Source organism: Mixophyes fleayi, chromosome 5 (genome assembly GCF_038048845.1).
Source record: "Mixophyes fleayi isolate aMixFle1 chromosome 5, aMixFle1.hap1, whole genome shotgun sequence".
Taxonomy (NCBI): domain Eukaryota; kingdom Metazoa; phylum Chordata; class Amphibia; order Anura; family Limnodynastidae; genus Mixophyes; species Mixophyes fleayi.
In genome coordinates, this window is record NC_134406.1 from 265,324,759 (window position 1) to 265,345,365 (window position 20,607).

General features: G+C 39.1%; 1 protein-coding gene across 1 annotated transcript in view; it reads right to left on the reverse strand.

The window, feature by feature from the left end:
• The window catches only part of VWDE (von Willebrand factor D and EGF domains), an 80,340-nt gene that overhangs the window by 44,742 nt on the left and 14,991 nt on the right, over positions 1–20,607 (reverse strand). The window contains exons 2-10 of the mRNA XM_075214044.1: positions 20,067–20,251; positions 15,237–15,468; positions 12,159–12,221; positions 10,512–10,762; positions 7,676–7,765; positions 7,155–7,299; positions 4,731–4,945; positions 4,013–4,086; positions 1,664–1,937 (exon numbers count right to left, since the gene is read on the reverse strand). Of these exons, the coding sequence (XP_075070145.1) occupies positions 1,664–1,937; positions 4,013–4,086; positions 4,731–4,945; positions 7,155–7,299; positions 7,676–7,765; positions 10,512–10,762; positions 12,159–12,221; positions 15,237–15,468; positions 20,067–20,251 (1,529 nt within the window). The remainder of the gene's footprint in view (positions 1–1,663; positions 1,938–4,012; positions 4,087–4,730; positions 4,946–7,154; positions 7,300–7,675; positions 7,766–10,511; positions 10,763–12,158; positions 12,222–15,236; positions 15,469–20,066; positions 20,252–20,607) is intronic.

The window sequence follows — 20,607 nt, forward strand, 5'->3', positions numbered from 1 at the left end:
GTAGGAATCTATTTGTCAGAAAACAGATGTGTTCAGAATGTCGCAGGAAAGATCCTTATTGGAGGGTTTTTAAGAGGACTAAATAAAATAAAATACATGTTCTAGCAAATATACTACTGATATATAGGACAAAGGATACACAATCTTATTTTCAGTTTTCATGTATCAAATATCGTACATCCAATGTGGATAGAATGGGGCTCATTCTAGGCTACTCGCTGCCAGTTGTTTCGTTGTGCAAGGTTAATATCGCACAGGGGGATACATATGTATTTCAACGTCAGATAATTTGATATGTTAAGTCGTCCTTGAAATGATACATCTGTTTGCAGTGTGTAAAATGTCTAGATGACGGGTCAAGGATAGTTAATGGATTTGTAATGGAACAGATCATAAAAGGTCTTTAAAGCACACTTTGAAGACCTGGAAAGGGGGGCAGCAATTCGAGGGAGAAAGAACTGCTCACCCGGGGTCCAGGAAAACTACCCGAAGTTTGGGAATCTCCTAGAATGTAGGCTTTAAAATGCACCCATTGGGCCTGATTCATTAAGGTACGTACAATCCGCAAAATCACTCTGAGCAATTCCAGAACCATACGCCACAGAACGCAGCCACGTTCAATTCATCTTCGAGCGCAAAAGAACACTTAGTACAGCCTATGATTAAGGGGAAAGGGGCATTTGCCCGTAGTCAATGTACAGTAAGGGCGTGTCAAGAGCAAGCGCATGCAGCAGCGTCCGATTCAAGCTCTAGGTGTCTCTCAGGTAGGTGGATTTCAGTCGTATCTCTTGCTCCAGTCACAGGTCTAGTCTAAGTGACAATTACTAGTGATGACGGCTGTGTATGCAGCTAGGACATGTGTATGCAATCAAGAGCAACTTTAAAAAATGCATTTTATGTGCACTAGGCATTAATAACCTAATAATACATTTATTTCATGGGAAAAACAACAATTAAAAAAAACACTTCTTTATTTTTTACTGTTTTATTACTAATGACTATATTATTACCAGGTAACATTAATTGTATAGTGTTTTTTTCTGTGCGTTCTTTTGTGACTTGATATTCCACATATATACTGGACGCATCCTGCAGGGTATTGTCTGTTAGAGCAGAGCGCACCTAGACCCGTTTTCATCACCAGACGTATCTTCACATCTGCGTATACCCGATTTACGTGCGTTTTAAAACATTGCGCTCAGCGTGCCTTAATGAATCACTGTCTACACCGTGGAGACAGCTATTATCAGGACAGGACCAAAAGTCAACCTATCAATTCTCCAGGAACAAGTGACTTCAAATAATACAAATCATATATGTGAGAATTGCACAATGTAATTTAAACTGAATGAACATTTCTGTGACCATAATAAATTAATTAGTTTCCAGACAGAGGGCTGTTATACAGGGAATGGAAGCTACGCTTACTTCTTATATCCATATAATTAAAAAAAAAAGTGTTATATTATTTTTACATAGAAATGTAGAATCAGTAAAACACTGTTTATAAGTGATGACATCACTGAGCAGACGTTTATACAAATATTACTTACTAGAGTGTATATGTTCGTTATATATGAGATTGTGCCCAGGTCCAGTGAAATTATTACACTTATTAAAATGCTAGTGGTTGTATATTATGTTTACTAAGGTGATCTCATACCGTGATCTTCCTGCCAAGGTAAGACTCAGTAATCCTAAAATTAGCATCGGTAGAATCCTGACTCTTCACAGATAAATGGGGCTGGGACTCGTGGAGCTGCCCGCTGCACATATCAAACGTGATAATATCTCCCCCTTCCTTGGCGACGAAGCCGCAGTTACATGAAGCTGGGTGGTCCACGCTCCCACAGTCCCACTGCCGGACATGAACCTCGAAATCTCGGGATGCACTTTTGTACAACACGAAGGTGCCGGTGTTAAAATTATCATAATATCTGCAGAGAAAAATGAATTTCATGTTACGATAATAATAATAATGATAAGTTATTTTGGGGTCAGTTTGTCTATTACACTAAAAAAAAGTTTAAACTTTTCTAGTGCCCAGAAAAATTTCATTGTTCATAGATTCGACAGCTGCTCTTTCCAATGTATTAATAGTTATTTATATAGCTCATACTAAGCAGCACTTTACAGAGAATATTTAATCATTCACAACAGAGCCTGCTCCAGTGGAGTTTACAATCTATATTCCCTACCACACCGACAGATTAGGGTTAATTTAGTCAGAAGTCAATTAACCTATCAGGATGTCTCTGGAATGATGGGAGGAAACTCACGCTAACACAGGAGAACACACAAACTAGATAGATCACTGGTTGGAATCGAACTCAGAACTTCAGCGCTGTGAGTCATCAGTGATAACCACAGAGCCACCATGTTGCCCAATGCATAGACTTGTTGGTTACCTACTCATCTGTTGTCGTGTATAAAAGCAAAACATGAGGTGCCTTGAATTCTCCTAGATAAACAAATTCAGTAGTCCTTATAAACCATACTTGCCAACTCTCCCTGAATGTCAGGGAGACTCCCTGAAATAGGGGTGATCTCCCTCACTCCCTGAAGAGTCTGGCATTCTCCCTGATGCTGAGCCAGTACAAGATGTGGTTGGCTTCACCAACTATGGCATGATGATACAGTTCAGAAATTGTGTCCTATGTCCATGTATTGATGCCTGTGGAGGTGGCCATTTTCATGGAGACCAAGATTTAATCAAAGACTGACAGGTAAGACAACATGACTTCAGTAAGGTAGACAGAAATGTAAAAGACACTTCAGTCTCTAGAGATTCATTAGCTGCTTTTCTTTAGTTGCCTACTCTCCCGGAATGGGAGAGCAGGGCAACCTCCCAGGTCTCGCCCCCGCAATAGATAAGTGGCGATGATGGAAATATCGCGTCATCTTAACCCCACGCCCTGCTGTAATTGGCCAAAATTGTGTCAATCATTTAGGGGCGGGGGCAAAATGGTGCAATTCATCAAGCCCCGCCCCCACACCCCCACCTCCCCACGGGATCTCCCTGATGCCAACAAGGAAAAGTTGGCAAGTATGTTATAAACACAGTATAATCATTTTCACATTGCAACATTCATATGAACCATACTTGTCTATATATATTATATGTAAGTTATGGATATATGAAAATTTTGGAATTAAGCAAAAAGTAAGGTGTGTTTGTCTCTTTTGATTGTTTCTGTTCTATTGTATGTTACAATTGGAATCCCCTCCAAAATGTTGCACTTGCCTATGCCCCATCTTCATCAATTCCTCATATATTGTAAGACCGTGGGTCAGCTTGTGGGCACCAGCTTACTAGCAATTCTGGCAGAAATAGAATACAGTTAAATGAGCCCAGGTCCACCACAGACCCAATATGCCCTGAGACTTTGTGCTAGGTCGTAGCTAATACCCCTATAGACCCTACACAGTACATCAATAAATCGTAACTGATCTCTGCACTTCGGTCTTAATATCTTAATAACTTGTCTGTTGGCATTGACTGTATATGTATAATTCCTCATAGACAGGGTGCCCCTTGTAGAAGTGTTTGTACATAAATCAGTAGGAGCTCAGAGGAAGAGTTAGGAAAGACATAATCTGGACACACACACAAAAAAAATGTAATGATTAAAAAAAAATCATGTCAAATTGGCTGAATCATCTGTGATTCATTTGAATCGTTGAATCACTTGAATCGTTGAATCACTTGAGATGACAGCTTTATACCTGTGTGTACGGTCATCTGTCAACCGCACTAATTGGTTTCCATGTGATCCGGTCACTCTGCCTGAACGAAGAGTAACCAGCCCTAACCAATTACGCATGGCCTAATTGGAAACAGCTTAGGTCATTCATTCACCGTGTCCAGCATTAGTTTAAGGGCCAGAGTTGACAATTTGTGGGTTTTGGAGGACACTGGCACATTTCCAAAGAAAAAAAACCCAGTGTCACACAGACTTGGCAAACTATGCCTATGTTATAATGAGAATGCTATACATATATAGCACATTACCTGCCATCGAACGTGATGATATGAGGGTCAGTGAATGAGTAGCAGTGAGCGGTAGGAACGTCCTTCACTGTAATCTAACCAAAAAGAAGAGATATGGATAGTAACACTGCATTGTAACACATTCAATAAATATTATCACATATATCCACCTGAATCATCCAACTGTGGCTCCCTGGGTTACTGAGCACACTGAATGTGTCCTATGAATTATAGCTGTGTTTAACAGAACACATAATAAAAGCAGCCTGCATTAAATCAAAGAGCTACTAGTACTAGCAACATTCACATATACAGATGTGGTAGGGAGTTGCTTCCTTCACTTATCACTACAGTAGAACTTGGTAAACTTCTGTAAGAGTTTTACATTATTGCAACACTGTTGCTGCACTCTGACCAACGCTTATTCCTCAAGATCAAGTGTCCTATTCACACTGTATGTGCTTCTTATCCGTGGTCATTAATCTCGGTCAAACTCATTTGAACCGAAGGTAAAATATTGAAGTCACAGATATGTTTATAATGAAACACATCAAAGAGAGAGATCAGGATTTCTGTTCAGAATATCATACAGTGATTTACTTTACTAACATTTATAGGAAAATTAAGTGGAAACACAGTTGACCTTGGAATACAATATATTTTCCTTTGATTTTAGATCAATCAGCGCAGTTATCCTATATATTACTGTTGTTTACAGTTTTCGTTGTGATGGCAGCACCTGTACGGATTCTGGTGTATAACCGTTCCACAGGAAACTGGTGTCGACGATGGGATCAGCGACGATGAGGGTCAGTTTCTCTCCATCCGCTGCAAAGTCTGTCACTGCAGTATAATAGAGAACGGCCTGACCGCACGTTCCGTTCTGGCAAAGCGATTGTAGGAGATCCACTGCACAAGAGGAGAGGGCCAAATCTGAGTCATGTTCTTCTTCAGCTGTTAAAAACAAAATGATGGGACATTTCCAAGTTCACTACAGCTATGAGGCCAGAGTGAAGCAATTGTTCATTAAACAGTATCCAAAATAAACAATCCGCAATGTGTGTGCTCAACCAGCAAAATGCCAAATATTGTCCAGCAATGTGTTACTTTTATAAATATTTTATGTGTTTATTTTCATTTTCATATCTCACTATGGATCTATGCAGCAAATGTATTATTTTTCCTGCCCTAAACCGTTTATAAATTGTGTGATGGCATTTTTACTGCTGTTTTATCCATCTTAATGGCTGATCGCACTGTAATAAATACACTGTTATATTATATTATATAAATGTCACTGCATCACAAACTTTACCTGGTTTTATTTAAAGATCTGTTGTTGCAAGCCTTGATTTATTTTATATCTTTTTATTTTTTTACACATTATCTCAGATTTGGGAGTTCCAATTATCTTTAAATCAGAAAATTGCTAAAGCAGTGCTCAAATTCTCAATATCTCAATCCCAATGGAAAGAATATTGTATCTCCTTCCTCCTGTCTATAGGAATGTCCAAACAGTTGAAAGTTTACATAAAGTCAAGAAAAATGGAAATAACCCCCTTCCCCCCAACATAATCTAATATTCAGGTGCCTGGGGCAAAAACACTTATTGCGTCTTAGGAAAAACATTTTAACTAGTTTCAAGTTCCTTAAGTCCTTTGATTTGAATTGCCTCGGGGTTCCCCTGACCCCCTACAAAAGGGTACACAAAGCCTCCTGGGCTGTTACTCAAGTTATGTTTACAGTATGTAATACTTAAGTCAAAATTGTATTCTCATATTCTAAACCCCAACATTCTAAAAGAAGACATTGAAACAACATAAGTCAAGCCCCAACTGTTTAACTAACACAGTACATGGAAAAGAATGTAACAGAAATAAAGTAGACTTGCAGTGCCAGGCTGCTGACTATGGCAATGAGGGAGCTCACAACTCTCGGTGACTGTCCAGACATCTCCAGGAATACATAGCAACTCAGGCTTTCTTCCTGCCATTCTCTTGGCCATAGGCCATTATCGGGTGGATCACCAGTTCACTGTACAACAGCATTACTCTTCATCTTCAAGATAAGTGCAGTGTAGTGGCAAGGTTAAATAAGGTTGTCTGCAGGTGATTGTTCAGTGTCAATATTAATCCTCATTGTAATCATAGTATAACTTATGAATCTTCAGTGTAACCATACTATAATGTATGGATCTTCAGTGTAATCATACTATAATGTATGGATCTTAAGTGCAACCATACTATAATATATGGATCTTCAGTGTAACCATGTCATAATGTATGGATCTTCCTTGTAACCATACTATAATGTATGAATCTTCATTGTAGAAATAACATAATGTATGGATCTTCATTGCAACCATAGTATAATGTATGGATCTTCATTGTAACCATAACATAATGAATGGATCTTCATTGTAACCATACTATAATGTATGGATCTTCAGTGTTACCATGGCATATTGTATGAATTTTCATAGTAACCATAACATAATGAATAAATCTTAATTTTAACCATAGCATAAAGTATGGATCTTTTATGGTTCCTTATTGTAACCATAGTATATTGTATGGATCTTCATGGTAACCATAGTATAATTTATGGATCTTCATGATAACCATAGTATAATTTATGGATCTTCATTGTAACCAAAATGTAATGTATGAATCTTCTCTGTAGCCATAACATAATGTATGGATCTTCATTGTAACCATTGTATAATGAATGGATCTTCATTGTACCCATAACATAATGTATGAATCTTCATTGTAACCATAGTATAATGTATGGATCTTCATGGTAACCATAGTATAATTTATGGATCTTCATGATAACCATAGTATAATTTATGGATCTTCATGGTAGCCATAGTATAATGTATGGATCTTCATGATAACCATAGTATAATTTATAGATCTTCATGGTAACCATAGTATAATTTATAGATCTTCATTGTAACCATACTATAATGTATGAATATTCATTGTAGCCATAACATAATGTATGGATCTTTATTGCAACCATAGTATAATGTATGGATCTTCATTGTAGCCATAACATAATGTATGGATCTTCTTTGTAACCATAGCATAATGTATGGATTCTCAGTGTGACCTTAATATAATGTATGGATCCTTTGTGTGTCCATATCATTACGTACCTTCATTGACTGTGTGAAACCTCAGTGTGACCTTACACTCATTATGTAAGTGACTTGACTCTGAGCATAAGACTGGAACCGTGCTCTCCAACGTCATCTTGTATTCTCTGCCATCCTCTGATATGCTCAGAGACTCTGGATGCAGCTATAAGAGTAAATAGAAGATTAGAACCTACACAAATAAATAAAAATATGGACAAACCTTTAAAAGTAGATAAAATATAAATTTGCACAATTGTATCATGTGTACTTAAAAATAATCCTACAGCAACAAAATCACTTCTACATAAATTCATTTTCAACACTGAACAAGTACAGGATTAATAAATTAGTAGCAGACTGCTCCTCATTAAATGGAGTAACAGCTGACTATAGGATGCTCTGTTAGGACCAAGGTCTCAGCTTGGTGCTGGTCAAGGCGGAATGTTGGTCTAGCTATGCAATTAGTCATGAACAAAGGCTGTTTTGGAAAATCTGTCTCACTGTAACAATAGACTATAGAATATTATTTTACAATTTACCTTAATGCCAGCATAAAATTCCTCGCTCTCAAGCGTGAGTCCGTGAACATCTGGTTGCTCTAAGTAAAAGCTGGAAACACTGCAATATATCTGTGATAAAATAAATGTTGTTACAGTGTAATTAATAGAAACAATAATCAGTAGTCTGGCAATGTGAGGTTTCACAGAACAGAGATATTTGGATTAGCTGAGTGTTACACAATATCCAGGGGTTTTTATTGGATTTGTGGCAGTTTTGACACATTGCTATACAGTCGTGGCCAAAAGTTTTAAGAATCACACAAATATTATTTTCCACAAAGTCTGCTGCCTCAGTTTTTATGATGGCGAATTGCAAATACTCCAGAATGTCATGAAGAGTGATCAGATGAACTGCAATTAATTTCAAAGTCCCTCTTTGCCTTGACAATGAACTTTATCCCAAAAACAACATTTCCACCGCATCTCAGCCCTGCCACAAAAGGACCAGCTGACATCAGTCAGTGATTCTCTCATTAACACAGGTGATGATGAGTACAAGGCTGGAGATCACTCTGTCATGCTGATTGAGTTAGAATAACACTGGAAGCTTTATAAGGAGGGTGGTGCTTGAAATCAGTGTTCGTTGTTCTTTCTCTGTTAACCATGGTTATCTGCAAGGAAACACGTGCAGTCATTATTGCTTTGCACAAAAAGGGCTTCACAGGCAAGGATATTGCGGCTAGTAAGATTGCACCTAAATCAAACATATATCGGATCATCGAGAACTTCAAGGAGAGAGGTTCAATAGTTGTGAAGAAGACTTCAGGGCACCCAAGAATATCCAGCAAGTGCCAGGACCGTCTCCTAAAGTTGATTTAACTGCGGGTGTAGAGCTTGCTCAGGAATGGCAGCAGGCAGGTGTGAGTGCATCTGCACGCACGGTGAGGCGAAGACTTTTGGAGGATGGCCTGGTGTCAAGAAGGCTAGCAAAGAAGCCACTTCTCTCCAGGAAAACCATCAGGGACAAACTGATATTCTGCAAAAGGTACAGGGATTGGACTGCTGAGAACTGGGGTGAAGTCATTTTCTCTGATGAATTCCCTTTCAGATTGTTTGGGGCACCTGGAAATACACTTGTCCAGAGAAAGAAAGGTGAGCGCTACCATCAGTCCTGTGTCATGCCAACAGTAAAGCATGCTGAGACCATTCATGTGTGGGGTTGCTTCTCAGCCAAGGGAGTGGGTTCACTCACAATTTTGCCTAAGTACACAGCCATGAATAAAGAATGGTACCAAAACATCCTCCAAGAGCAACTTCTCCCAACCATCCAAGAACAGTTTGGTGATAAACAATGCCTTTTCCAGCATGATGGAGCGCCTTGTCATAAGGCAAAAGTAAACTTAGTGCCTCAGGGATCAAAACATCGAAATTTTGGGTCCATGGCCAGGAAATTCCTTAGACCTTAATCCCATTGAGAACCTGTCATCAATCCTCAAGAAGCGGGTGGACAAACATATACCCAGAAATTCTGACAAACTCCAAGCATTGATTAGACAAGAATGGGCGGCTATCAGTTAGTATGTGGCCCAGAAGGTGATTGACAGCATGCCAGAGCGAATTGCAGAGGTCTTCAAAAAGAAGGGTAAACACTGCAAATATTGACTCTTTGCATAAACTTAATGTAATTATCAATAAAATCCTTCAACACTTATGAAATGCTTGTAATATTACTTCAGTATAACATAGTAACATCTGACAAAAAGGTCTAAAAACACTGAAGCAGCAAACTTTGTGAAAACCAATACTGAATGTTCCATGCTGTATAGTCTTATGACACCTTACAAATAAACAATGATGATATTAACTCTACCACCATATTGATGGTGCTGGAAGTGCCTGAATATTGATCTCAGCGGTGCCTGCAGTTATAACATCAGCGCACTCCCCGGTAGCTATAAAAGCATTACTGACATTGACGATATCAGCTCTGCACCCACTGATTACACCTGCACTTCCCAAATGAATTATACCAGCATATCACACTCTGCCATTACCTGCCCTTTATTTTACACAGCATTTTTATCAACAGAAAGTTTTTGTTTGTGTAAAGTATATCCTTGTCTGCTGCCCCTAAAACTCTGCTCTCTGATGTAAGGTTCTGCCCCCAAAACCTTGGCAGATACACAATGATCAGGATATTGTAAAAGAAAAAAAAAGTGGAGTTTAATGTACATTTAACTTTAATCAGAAGCAAGTCACTAGGCATATACCAACATAATGTATGGAAACATTTCTAAATATGATAATAATAATAATAATAATAATAATAATAATAATAATAATAATAATATTAAACAGTAATAATAATAATAATAATAATAATAATAATAATAATAATAATAATAATAACAAACATTACTACTACTACTACTAATAATAACACTCATAATATTAAATAGTAATTATAATAATAATAACAACATTAAACAGTAATAATAATAATAATAATAATAATAATAATAATAACAACAATAATAACAACATTAAACAGTAATAATAATAATAATAATAATAATAATAATAATAATAATAATAATAATCAGTACTAATAATAAAAAGACAATGTAATGATTAATCATAATACATGGTCTGTGGTCTCTAATAACAACGTAAACTGAAATGTTAAAAATAGTTTAAAAATTAAAATAAAAAATATGGTAGAAACAACACGTCCCAGAGACATAATTTTGCCCCTGTAGTAAAAAATAAAATAAACACGGTTACAAATCATTTACATTTCAGGTATTATTTTTTTCCACCATGACAGTCATGTACCAAGTTGTATCAAGACACTACAAGTAAATAACGTCCTCACCCGGTCGCCCAGCCTGACGTTGATGCCATCCAGCTCAATGGTAGAAGATGGCAGAACTACGGCCTCCTGCCTCAGTTCCTCCTTGGCACCATCACTGACAAGTCTGGACCATCTGATAATAAATCCCATTGAGCTGTTTGTAGAGGGAGCATCAAAGGAACATCTGAGATAGACGCTGGAGCCGACCATCTCTGCCACAATCTCCGGGGTGGTTGGAGGTTCAGACAGCAGACTGTGCGAGCTCAGTTTACCTGCACAATGAAACCCAGTTTCAATGTCTAAATCTTGGCTGCATTATTAATAAAAACATCGGCAGGGGTTGGCTGGCAAATTTAAGCCCGTGGGGTAAAACTCGGCTCAGCAGCCTATTAGGAACATTTTAAAGGGAAAAAAATGCAGTTAGCCCAGTGGCCCAGCCCAAGCTAGCCCATTATGTGACCAATGTCCTCCTGCCCCCAACCTAGCCAGCCCCTGATCATCAGTAATAACAGATAATACATATTTTTCCAAGATATCGAAATATATATATGTATATATATATATATATATATATATATATATATATATATATAATATATCTATCTGAATAACAAACAATAAAAAATATTATTGTTTACCATTATTGAACTTCAGGTTAAACCATCTAGGGCTAGATTTACTAAACGGCGGGTTTGAAAAAGTGGAGATGTTGCCTATGGCAACCAATCAGATTATAGCTTTTATTTATTTAGTGCATTCTACAAAATGACAGCAAGAATCTGATTGGTTGCCATAGGCGACATCTCCACTTTTTCAAACCCGCAGTTTAGTAAATATACCCCCTAATCCCATGCTGCTTGTTATTGGAACTTTGGATTTCCAGGACATGTATAAAAGCACTTGGCCTGCGGTCTTGTGTCTTTATATAGTCACAGAGCTACTTGGCAACTTTTACATCATCACATATTTTTTACACTTGTGGATTATATATGGTATAATGTATAGTATAAGATATTAGAATCCAACAAGGAGTACCACATAAAGGCTTAGGCCTAGGGTCACAGACGGAGATCTTTTATACAAGTCAGCACCGGGCTAAGTGGTTAGCGCTTCTGCCTCACAGCACTGGGGTCATGAGTTCATTTCCCGACCATGGCCTTATCTGTGTGTTTGTTTGTATGTTCTCCCCGTGTTTGCGTGGGTTTCCTCCGGGTGCTCCGATTTCCTCCCACACTCCAAAAACATACTGGTATTGGCTCCTATCAAATTGACCCTAGTGTGTGTGACTGTTTGTGTCTGTGTGTTAGTGAACTTAGACTGTAAGCCCCAATGGGGCATGGTCTGATGTGAGCGAGTTCTCTGTACAGCGCTGCGGAATTAGTGGTGCTATATAAATAAATGGTAATAATAATAATAGTCACAGAAATTTAACTCATATTATTTATTGTAGAGGGTGCATTATTCATTATAATATACAAGTTTTCCCAATAAAACACTGATGACATCAGAACTCACTGATATGTGATGACATCGGAGCTCACTCTTTATACAAATATTATTTACAGAACTTTATAATATATTACCATCACTTGTGTATTATAAAAACACATTGTACAGCATTTTACCAATGTCAGTTATATTATTAATGTGAATGTTTACCAGTCTTACCTGTACATACACCGTTGACTTCCATCTCATCATCATCGCACTGTGACCTGGATTCTGAAACCACTGAAACATTCGTCACATAAATCATTCTGAAATCACAGCAGAGCTATCGCTACAGTATATAAAATAATTAAGTTCAGAAGATACTGATAAAAGACAACGCCTGGGGTTATATTTACTAAACTGCAGGTTTGAAAAAGTGGAGATGTTGCCTGTAGCAACCAATCAGATTCTAGCTGTAATTTTGTAGAATGTTCTAAATAAATGCTAGAACTAGAACCTGATTGGTTGCTGTAGGTAACTTCTCCACTTTTTCAAACCTGCAACTTGATAAATTTACTCTCTGATCTGGTTTGATTGCAGTTTTAGCATAGAAATATTGTATCCTAAGTACAGACTCTGGAATCTGGAGGAGCTTATAGAAGGAAAAGTAGATTTCCTGTAAGGGTGTTGCGGTATCCTGACCAGTAACTGAGGAGGGGAAATTCATGGCTCCTAGACACGCATCAGTGCATTATGGGAAAATTTTATTCCACAGCAAACAATATTTCCCAGACTCTGTAAATGTTCCCTGTTACAGAATAGTTGTCAAATGTATTGAATTTCCTGGGTCATAGGGACCTATTCATTTAGCTCCTAGGATCGTGGATACGAGCGGCTGCCCCCCTTCCCGATACTGCTACTTAACAGACTTCTCTTCACAGCCCAAAGGCAGTACCGTAATTGCACTGTATGTGCGCAGCCACGACCCTAGAAGCTAAGTGAATATGCCCCATAATGTCCTTTGTGTTGGTTGCAGGGAAGGGGCTTTTGATATTAAGGATTGGAAGTATTCTTTCTATTAGGACGACGACCCGGCCAAAGACATTATTATTAATATGTCTAATTAATATTAAACACCTTTCAGATTTTGAATCAGCTCTGTTCAAGTACAAGTATTCAGCAAAAATAAAATCCTGAGGATCAACTGTCAAATTATGTACAAAAATGTAATTAGAGAAATGGGGAGTATTGGTCCTAAATTTTTAAAAAAAGACATTACTGGTCTGTCAGGTTGGCGCAGTGTGACCCAGAGCCTCCATTGTGCCTGTTTTAGTGTTGTAATTTCCCCCTGTTCAGATACTGGGTTTTCATGGGTTCATCCACTGTACCATCCATAATATAGCTCCTCTTCCAAATACTGTTACAAACATTACAAACCTGCGGCTTCAGTAATTCAATTTCTCCTCTCTCCCTCTGCTTAACTGCCCACTTTTCCTCAAGTGAACTCTGAATTGACGTCTACCTGGTAGAAGACTGCTCCATCTATATTCCAATGGTTCTAGATTAACACTTTCTGAGTTCTTTAACAGGTTTGGAATTCCAGATTTTAAGTTCTTCAACTATACACAAATTCTCATTAATTTTAAAGTCAATCAAGATTTATGTCTAAAATGTAACATCTATAACTATATAAAGGGGTCAGTGCTCAGAACCTCAGATGGTCCATGTGTATTCCGGGAGTGTGGCTAACAGTCATTCCGATCCAGAAGTTAGTTCTCTAGAACCACAATCACTACAATGTGAGCTTGATAAAAATTTATCATTGATTAATTATTGCTTATGTTGAAATGCGGGTGGCAGATTGTGATAGATGTGAATTAGTTAAGCTCTGTGCCCTACCTCCCACATAATAAGAAATCTATTAGACCTCTATCTCTGTTCATCTGCTGTAAGCACTGCTCAACTATCAGCGCCCTGGAACTTGTGTCCAAATTCCGGACGTTACCTACACAATTACCCCAACTAGGGGATGCCAAAGGGTACTCCACCTCCTCAACTACTCTGTATTACCTAGATCATGTGTTCCTCCCCACTCTCTTAATACCTACCCCAACTAATCTCCATTCATTCCCATCTTTCTCATCAATTCACCTTGTAAAATACATTTACCATCTCTAGTTCTACTACTCACTTTCATCACACTTCCCTTCAAACCCCTGTTCTCTCTCCAGCATCCCATTTTTCCCTCTCCCACTGGCACGAGCAGAAGTAAACCTCACACCTACAAATCATCCCCCATATGCTTTTGTGGACTTTGGAACGTGAGATCCATATGTAGCAAGCTTACATCCATCCATGATCTATTCATTTAAAAATCCCTTGCCATTACAGAAACCTGAATAAGTTCCCTTCATCTCTGTCCTAGGCAAGACCCTCCATAAATCATACTCCCATACTTGGGAGGAAGACAAGGTGATACTTTCTCCATGCTGCATCTTCCAAGACTTATCCCCAGAAACCTCCTTCTTTTTCTCTTCCTTTGAAGTCCACACCACTCTTCTCTCCACTCAATCTTCCTGTTGCTGTCATTTGTCTCCCTCCAGGACCACTCTCCCGATTCCTTGACAACTTTGCTGCCTGGTTCACATATTTCCTATCTTTTGACCACTCTACTCTCATTCAAGATGATTACAACATTCCCATTGCCAAACTCACTGTCTCTGCTGCCACAAAAGTTTGTCGATTATTAACTCCTTTGGTCTTAGCTTCCTCTCACTGTGATGGACACTCCCTTGACTTTGTTTTCGCCTGCTTCTGCTGCATCTCCAACTAGGCTTTCCTTTCTCTTTCCGTCTAACTCACCATACCTCACCCCCCCACACACCCCAGTACCCATATCCACATAATCACAGTGGCAACTAAATAAGCAGATGAGCAGGAGACAAAGTGGGTGGTGCTAGAACAACACAGGGACTCCAATTGGCAGCTAGTTCACTGTCCATAGCTTTTTGGTCCAACCTCTATAGCTCTTTTGCAGAGATATAGATGGATTGTGAGTCCTAGGAACAAAAGCCATGTTGATGGGTGGTCCACAGCTTACGGTAAATGGGAGAGTCCCCCTATTTACTATACATGGGGGAACATTTTTTATTAGGATGGTTTTTCTTGTAACATGGGAAGTTCTACATATGATTATTGGAGCACAATGGCCCCTTTCTATTAACTGTTAAACCAAAAGTGGCCTAGAGGCCATTGTCATACTTCCAACCTAGCCAATTCTCCCTTGTTACATGGTAGACTTGAATCATTCCTTACCCTCTGCACAGTATCCCATACATCCTTGGGTAGGTTGCAAAAAATAGACAAAGAAGTCACCACAATTCCTCACTGTCACTGGGATGCGGAATAGACAACAATCCTTTGTACTGCTGAAGAAGAACTGCCAGGTGGCACAGGCTGTGAGCTGTCTTATCTCCCCAGGTGGAGGGAGAGATTCCGAATCCCGTAGAGACAGCCATACAGGAGCTTGTGTCCCACAGTGATTCATCTGACGGGGAGAAGCAAGAGGATGGAAAGAGCATTATTACCAAACAGTGATGTATTACTTTATTAGACACAGATGAGGAACACGTTAATCCATCTTAACTATTTCTTTGTTAGTATGATAATCAAAAACTAATGAGGGAAGCAGCAGTTGCCGGGTGTCTACTGAATGGACTGTGTAAACAATCCACTGAAAATACAGATCGAATGAAGTATAAATAATACTGAATACTACTTAGTTGGGGTTTCTCCTAATCCAGTGGGTTCCAAAACTTCTTTACTATTGTTTTGAAGATATTCATTCAAAGAGTGTGTTGTCAATGCCCCTCCCACTGGGAACATCACAGGAACGGGTAGTTCACAGAGGAGAGGGTTTAACAACTGCAGTTGCTGTTAATAAATCTGAGGGTATCATTGTTATAGACATCAGGGACCCAGATTGATCAAGGTCAGAAATATTCATATTTATGGTTTAGCAAAATGTTCTCTAGCCAAAATGGAAAACTGCATTTTCAGTGGTCTGTGACTTCTGTTTACAGGGATAACAAATATCTATACTGTGGGTAGCAGAGTGGCCTAGTGGTTAGCACTTCTGCCTCGCAGCACTGGGGTCATGAGTTTGATTCCCGACCATGGCCTTATCTTTGTGGAGTTTGTATGTTCTCTCTGTGTTTGCGTGGGTTTCCTCCAGGTGCTCCGGTTTCCTCCCACACTCCAAAAGCATACTGGTAGGTTAATTGGCTGCTATCAAAATTGACCCTATTCTCTCCCTCTCTGTCTGTCTGTCTCCCTCTCTGTCTGTCTATGTCTGTGTGTGAGTATATGTCTATATTAGGGAATTTAGACTGTAAGCTCCAATGGGACAGGGACTGATGTGAGTGAGGTCTCTGTGCAGCGCTGCAGAATTAGTGGCGCTATATAAATAGATGATGATGATGATACTTCATTCGATCTGTATTTTCAGTGGATGAAAGTGGGGCCTATATGGTGATATGTCATACTGTCACTTCTTTATATATATACATGGTGGAAGTGGGGTGCATGTTGGTGTGTCATAATCACATTCCAGCCACTCACATCTCTATACTGGCATTATAGACATCAAGATTTCCACTTCTGCTACTGGTCATAGTGAAGTCTTTATGTATATTTCCAATTTTTAATATGTGTATTTAGTTGTTAAATTATATTTTGTTTACTTATGTATTATTTTAATCTTTGGTTTTGATAAATTATGCATTATTGTTGGTATTGAAGCGCAACCACTAGGAGTGCTGTAGGGCGGTAACGTGTGTGTCATCACTTTCCTACCGTAAACCTGGCGATCACATTACCAAGGTCTCCTGCTGTCATCGGCAGCCGTTACTACTCATGGCGCACTGGGGAGTTGTAGAGATCACTGTGCTCCTGTGCTATTGGGTGCCTGGAAGCACTAATGAGCACTTACTATACGGAGTCCTTCCCGGCTCCTGTTTCTAACTCACCTTACCTCACCCCACCTTATAACCATATCCACATAATCACAGTGTCACCTAATTAAACTGATGAGCAGATTTGGCCACCAGGTGTCAGCCGTCTAAGGATTTTCAATTATGGCCTCATAAGTATCGGGAAGCCATTGATCCCATTGTACCATGTCTAGTCTGCCGAAGCTTCTACGATGGCTCTTTTTTGGAAGGGTACACAATATGCATCAAACCTGGAGAGTATTTCCCCCGAGACTGACCCGACAAAGCAATTACTTAAGCCTCACCCACCCTGGCGAGTCTCGTTGAGGCAACTGGGTATTGCTAAGCTGCTTCTGCGATATTTTACTGACAAATTGCGGCAATAAGTATTTACTATCGTCGCAATAAGCGTCAATATAAAATCATCCTTATCGCCGCAGATTGATAAAAAGGGACGAAAGTCTTTCAGCCATATTCATATAAAATGACCGGAGTATCTTTGGACCATCACCAAAAACAGTTATTAAAATATAATATATCTGAAGCCAATGACTATCATGATATATAGATAGTTATGTTCAGGTGAATGAAAAATATTATATTATACTATTAAAGTGAAGGAAAACAGCGACTCATTGCCACAATGTATTTATCATTTTACATAATATCATGAAAATAGTGGTAGTATTTATAGTACGGTATTTAGAAGGCGTAAGTATGGGGATGGTGGCTAGGATTTAGAATAAAACTGAAGTCAATATTTTCATTGGTTCATAATCTTGTGTTTTGGAAATATAATGAAAGTAGTGCAAGCCTTAAAAAGCAAACAAACAAAAATATCCACCGTTATCCAACTAATAATAACTACTGTATATAACGGACTGGATCGTCTGCATAATTCGTTTTCCATCTGGAATTCATTTTCCGCACAGACCTACGTTGGTGGACATGAACAACAGTGAAAAGAGACCACTGAGCATATGTTTGTCATTACTTACAAGTTGCATTAGGCTATAACACAGGAGTTTAGTTATGGCAGTATAGAGACAAGTACTACTTTAAGATAAACACTTTACACCACCCTGCTGGTATTTCAGATGATTTATGAAAGTCATATTATGCCGTAGGCAGAGATTTATCGTGTGTCATGCATGATATCCAGAGTTCGTGCTTATTACGTACTAATGGGGTATAGCAGAAGTCCATTCTCCTGTTTGTGTCCACGCTGCTTAAACAACGTGCTGTAATATGATTTGTTATTTTGTATCAATGATCATTTGCATTTAGTTTAGGGGTCTATTTATGAACAGGATAGGACTAGTTCTCTATAGTTTCTTGTTGCAGCCAAATAAAACTTCCTGGGTCTGAGTCATTAAGGTCGTCATACTGAGCGCAATGTGCGTCTGTTTTAAACCGCACGTAAATCGGCTTTGCATATTCCCGAAGTCAACAAGGAAGGGTGTAGTTTTCCTTTGCTCTACTAGAGGATACGTATGCTACCTATGTGCAATATAAAATCTCAAAATGCACAGGAAAAAATCTGTTAATCAATTATTGTTATCTGTGAATAATATAGTCATGTATACATGGACATTTTCAAAAAAAAAATATTTTATATATTTTTTCCACTGAAAAGCATTTATTAGGCTGTCCTTAATGTCTGCTGTACATAAAATACATTTTTTGCAGTTGCAAACACATGTTAAAGCATGCACCACAGCCGTCAGCACTAGTATTCAGAACTTAAATTAGCTCCCCAGTTGGAGCAAGATATACGGCAGAAAACCAGCGTACTTCTGTGTGCGCCTGAGTCTGACTTGGACGTGGCTCCACAGATACTATATGATAGATACTAACTTTGACCGAAGGTTTCAATGAGCGTCGCGTGTAAGATCCGAATGTCCTAAATAGGTACTGTGCTAAATTCTGTAATTTTCCATAGGCAAAGTGAAAAGGCTGGTCTTAAAGCGGCGATACTCGGACCCCACATGTGTACTGCATTATACATGCGTGGGTTGTGGGTATCGCCGCTTTGAAACCGGCCTTTTCACTCTGTCTATGGAAAATGACAAAATTTAAAACCTTCACTGAAACCTTCGGTCAAAGTTAGTACCTGTCATATAGTAAGTAGGCTTTTTATTAGTATCGCTGTTGTACCAATCGTTATGCTGGGTTCGTTTAAAAACTATGTCGGCTTTTCCAGAGCCGTAATAATGAGTACCACCGCTTATGACTGTCCCACAGCCTACAATTGGTTTCTGATAATACAGTCTGGGTGACATGAAAATAATAATCTGATTGCAATCAAAGCAGTCAGAAGGTCACCAATAATCAGACTGTGCTTATGGGTATCACCGGACCACATGGAACCTACTTGTGTGGCCAACTGTACAGTAATCATGCCAAATGTACGCTGATTCAATCCTTAGATTGTACGCTCCTCTGAGCAGGGCCATCTCTCCTCCTGTTTCCACCACTTCTAACTCTGCTCTCCAGCTACTTAGCCCTCCTCCTCAAAGGTCCTCCACCCCACATCCACTTTCGCTCCCTCCTCCCCCCTGGGGGTCTCCCTGTCTTCCACGCCCCCCTTCTTGGGCCCCGTCATTTTCGGATCCTCCCTCCCCCTTCCCCGCCCTCTCTAGCTGTGCATTGAGCGTACTGAGTTGCTGTGTTTACTGTACTGTGCTGTCTCCCATTGTATTGTGATTTTGTTTGTCTCTGTACGGCGCTGCGGATGCCTTGTAGCGCCTTATAAATAAATATTAATAATAATAATAAAAAATGAGTTTGACCATCTTAAGACTTTCAGTTATCAGAAATTACTGTCTGTTGTATAACTCTTAACATTCCAAAATCGAGACAAATCAGTCTGCATGCAACATCTACCCGGATCATCGCTGCGGAATTAGTGGCGCTGATGATGATGATGAGATCATGCTCCAGATCTACCAACCCACATCCATGATCTATCCAACAACACTCCACTATACCTCTAAGTTATTAGGCTTTGTATCATATTCCCACGGGAAACTGGGACTGTTCAATGCAAATCAGGAGTGTAGGGTGTATAATATTGTGCTACTTGGCTCTGGCTTGCAAGACTGTATTTACATAGAATAGGCAGAACATTCATCAAGATTAGTAGGACCAATACCTCCACACACTTGGTTGGCATCTCGGCCGGTTTATCAAAGATCATAAATCGGTACCATCCGGCGGACAGAGAATGATCACATATCAGGTCATGAATAGCAGATTGCTGGAGCCTGCTGGAGTCAAAGTCCAGACTTCTGTAAGGATTCTGCAGGAACTTGTGTCCGGTGGACAAGCACTCCGGAGCTGCAGAGACACATTATACAATGTTATAGAGGATTACACTTACAATGATCAAAACAACCATAGAGAAGAAGATAAAATAACATTGTAACAGTTTATTGAATGATCTGACAAGAAGCGCGATGTCTCCAAGTTTTGTTACCATGGAGATCAATAAGAGTATCTGGAAGATCAGTAAGGTTAATGGTACCCATCAGCACTGACGTTGTTGTTCGGCAACATTCTTCAGATTTGTGGCCAATTTTGGGCATAAATAAAAAGCTCCAGATTGCCCAAAGTCATCCTTCAGTGGTCTGATCGAATGGGCAATTATTAATGGGCAACTGAGCTATTAACTATCAATGGGCAACTGAGCTACT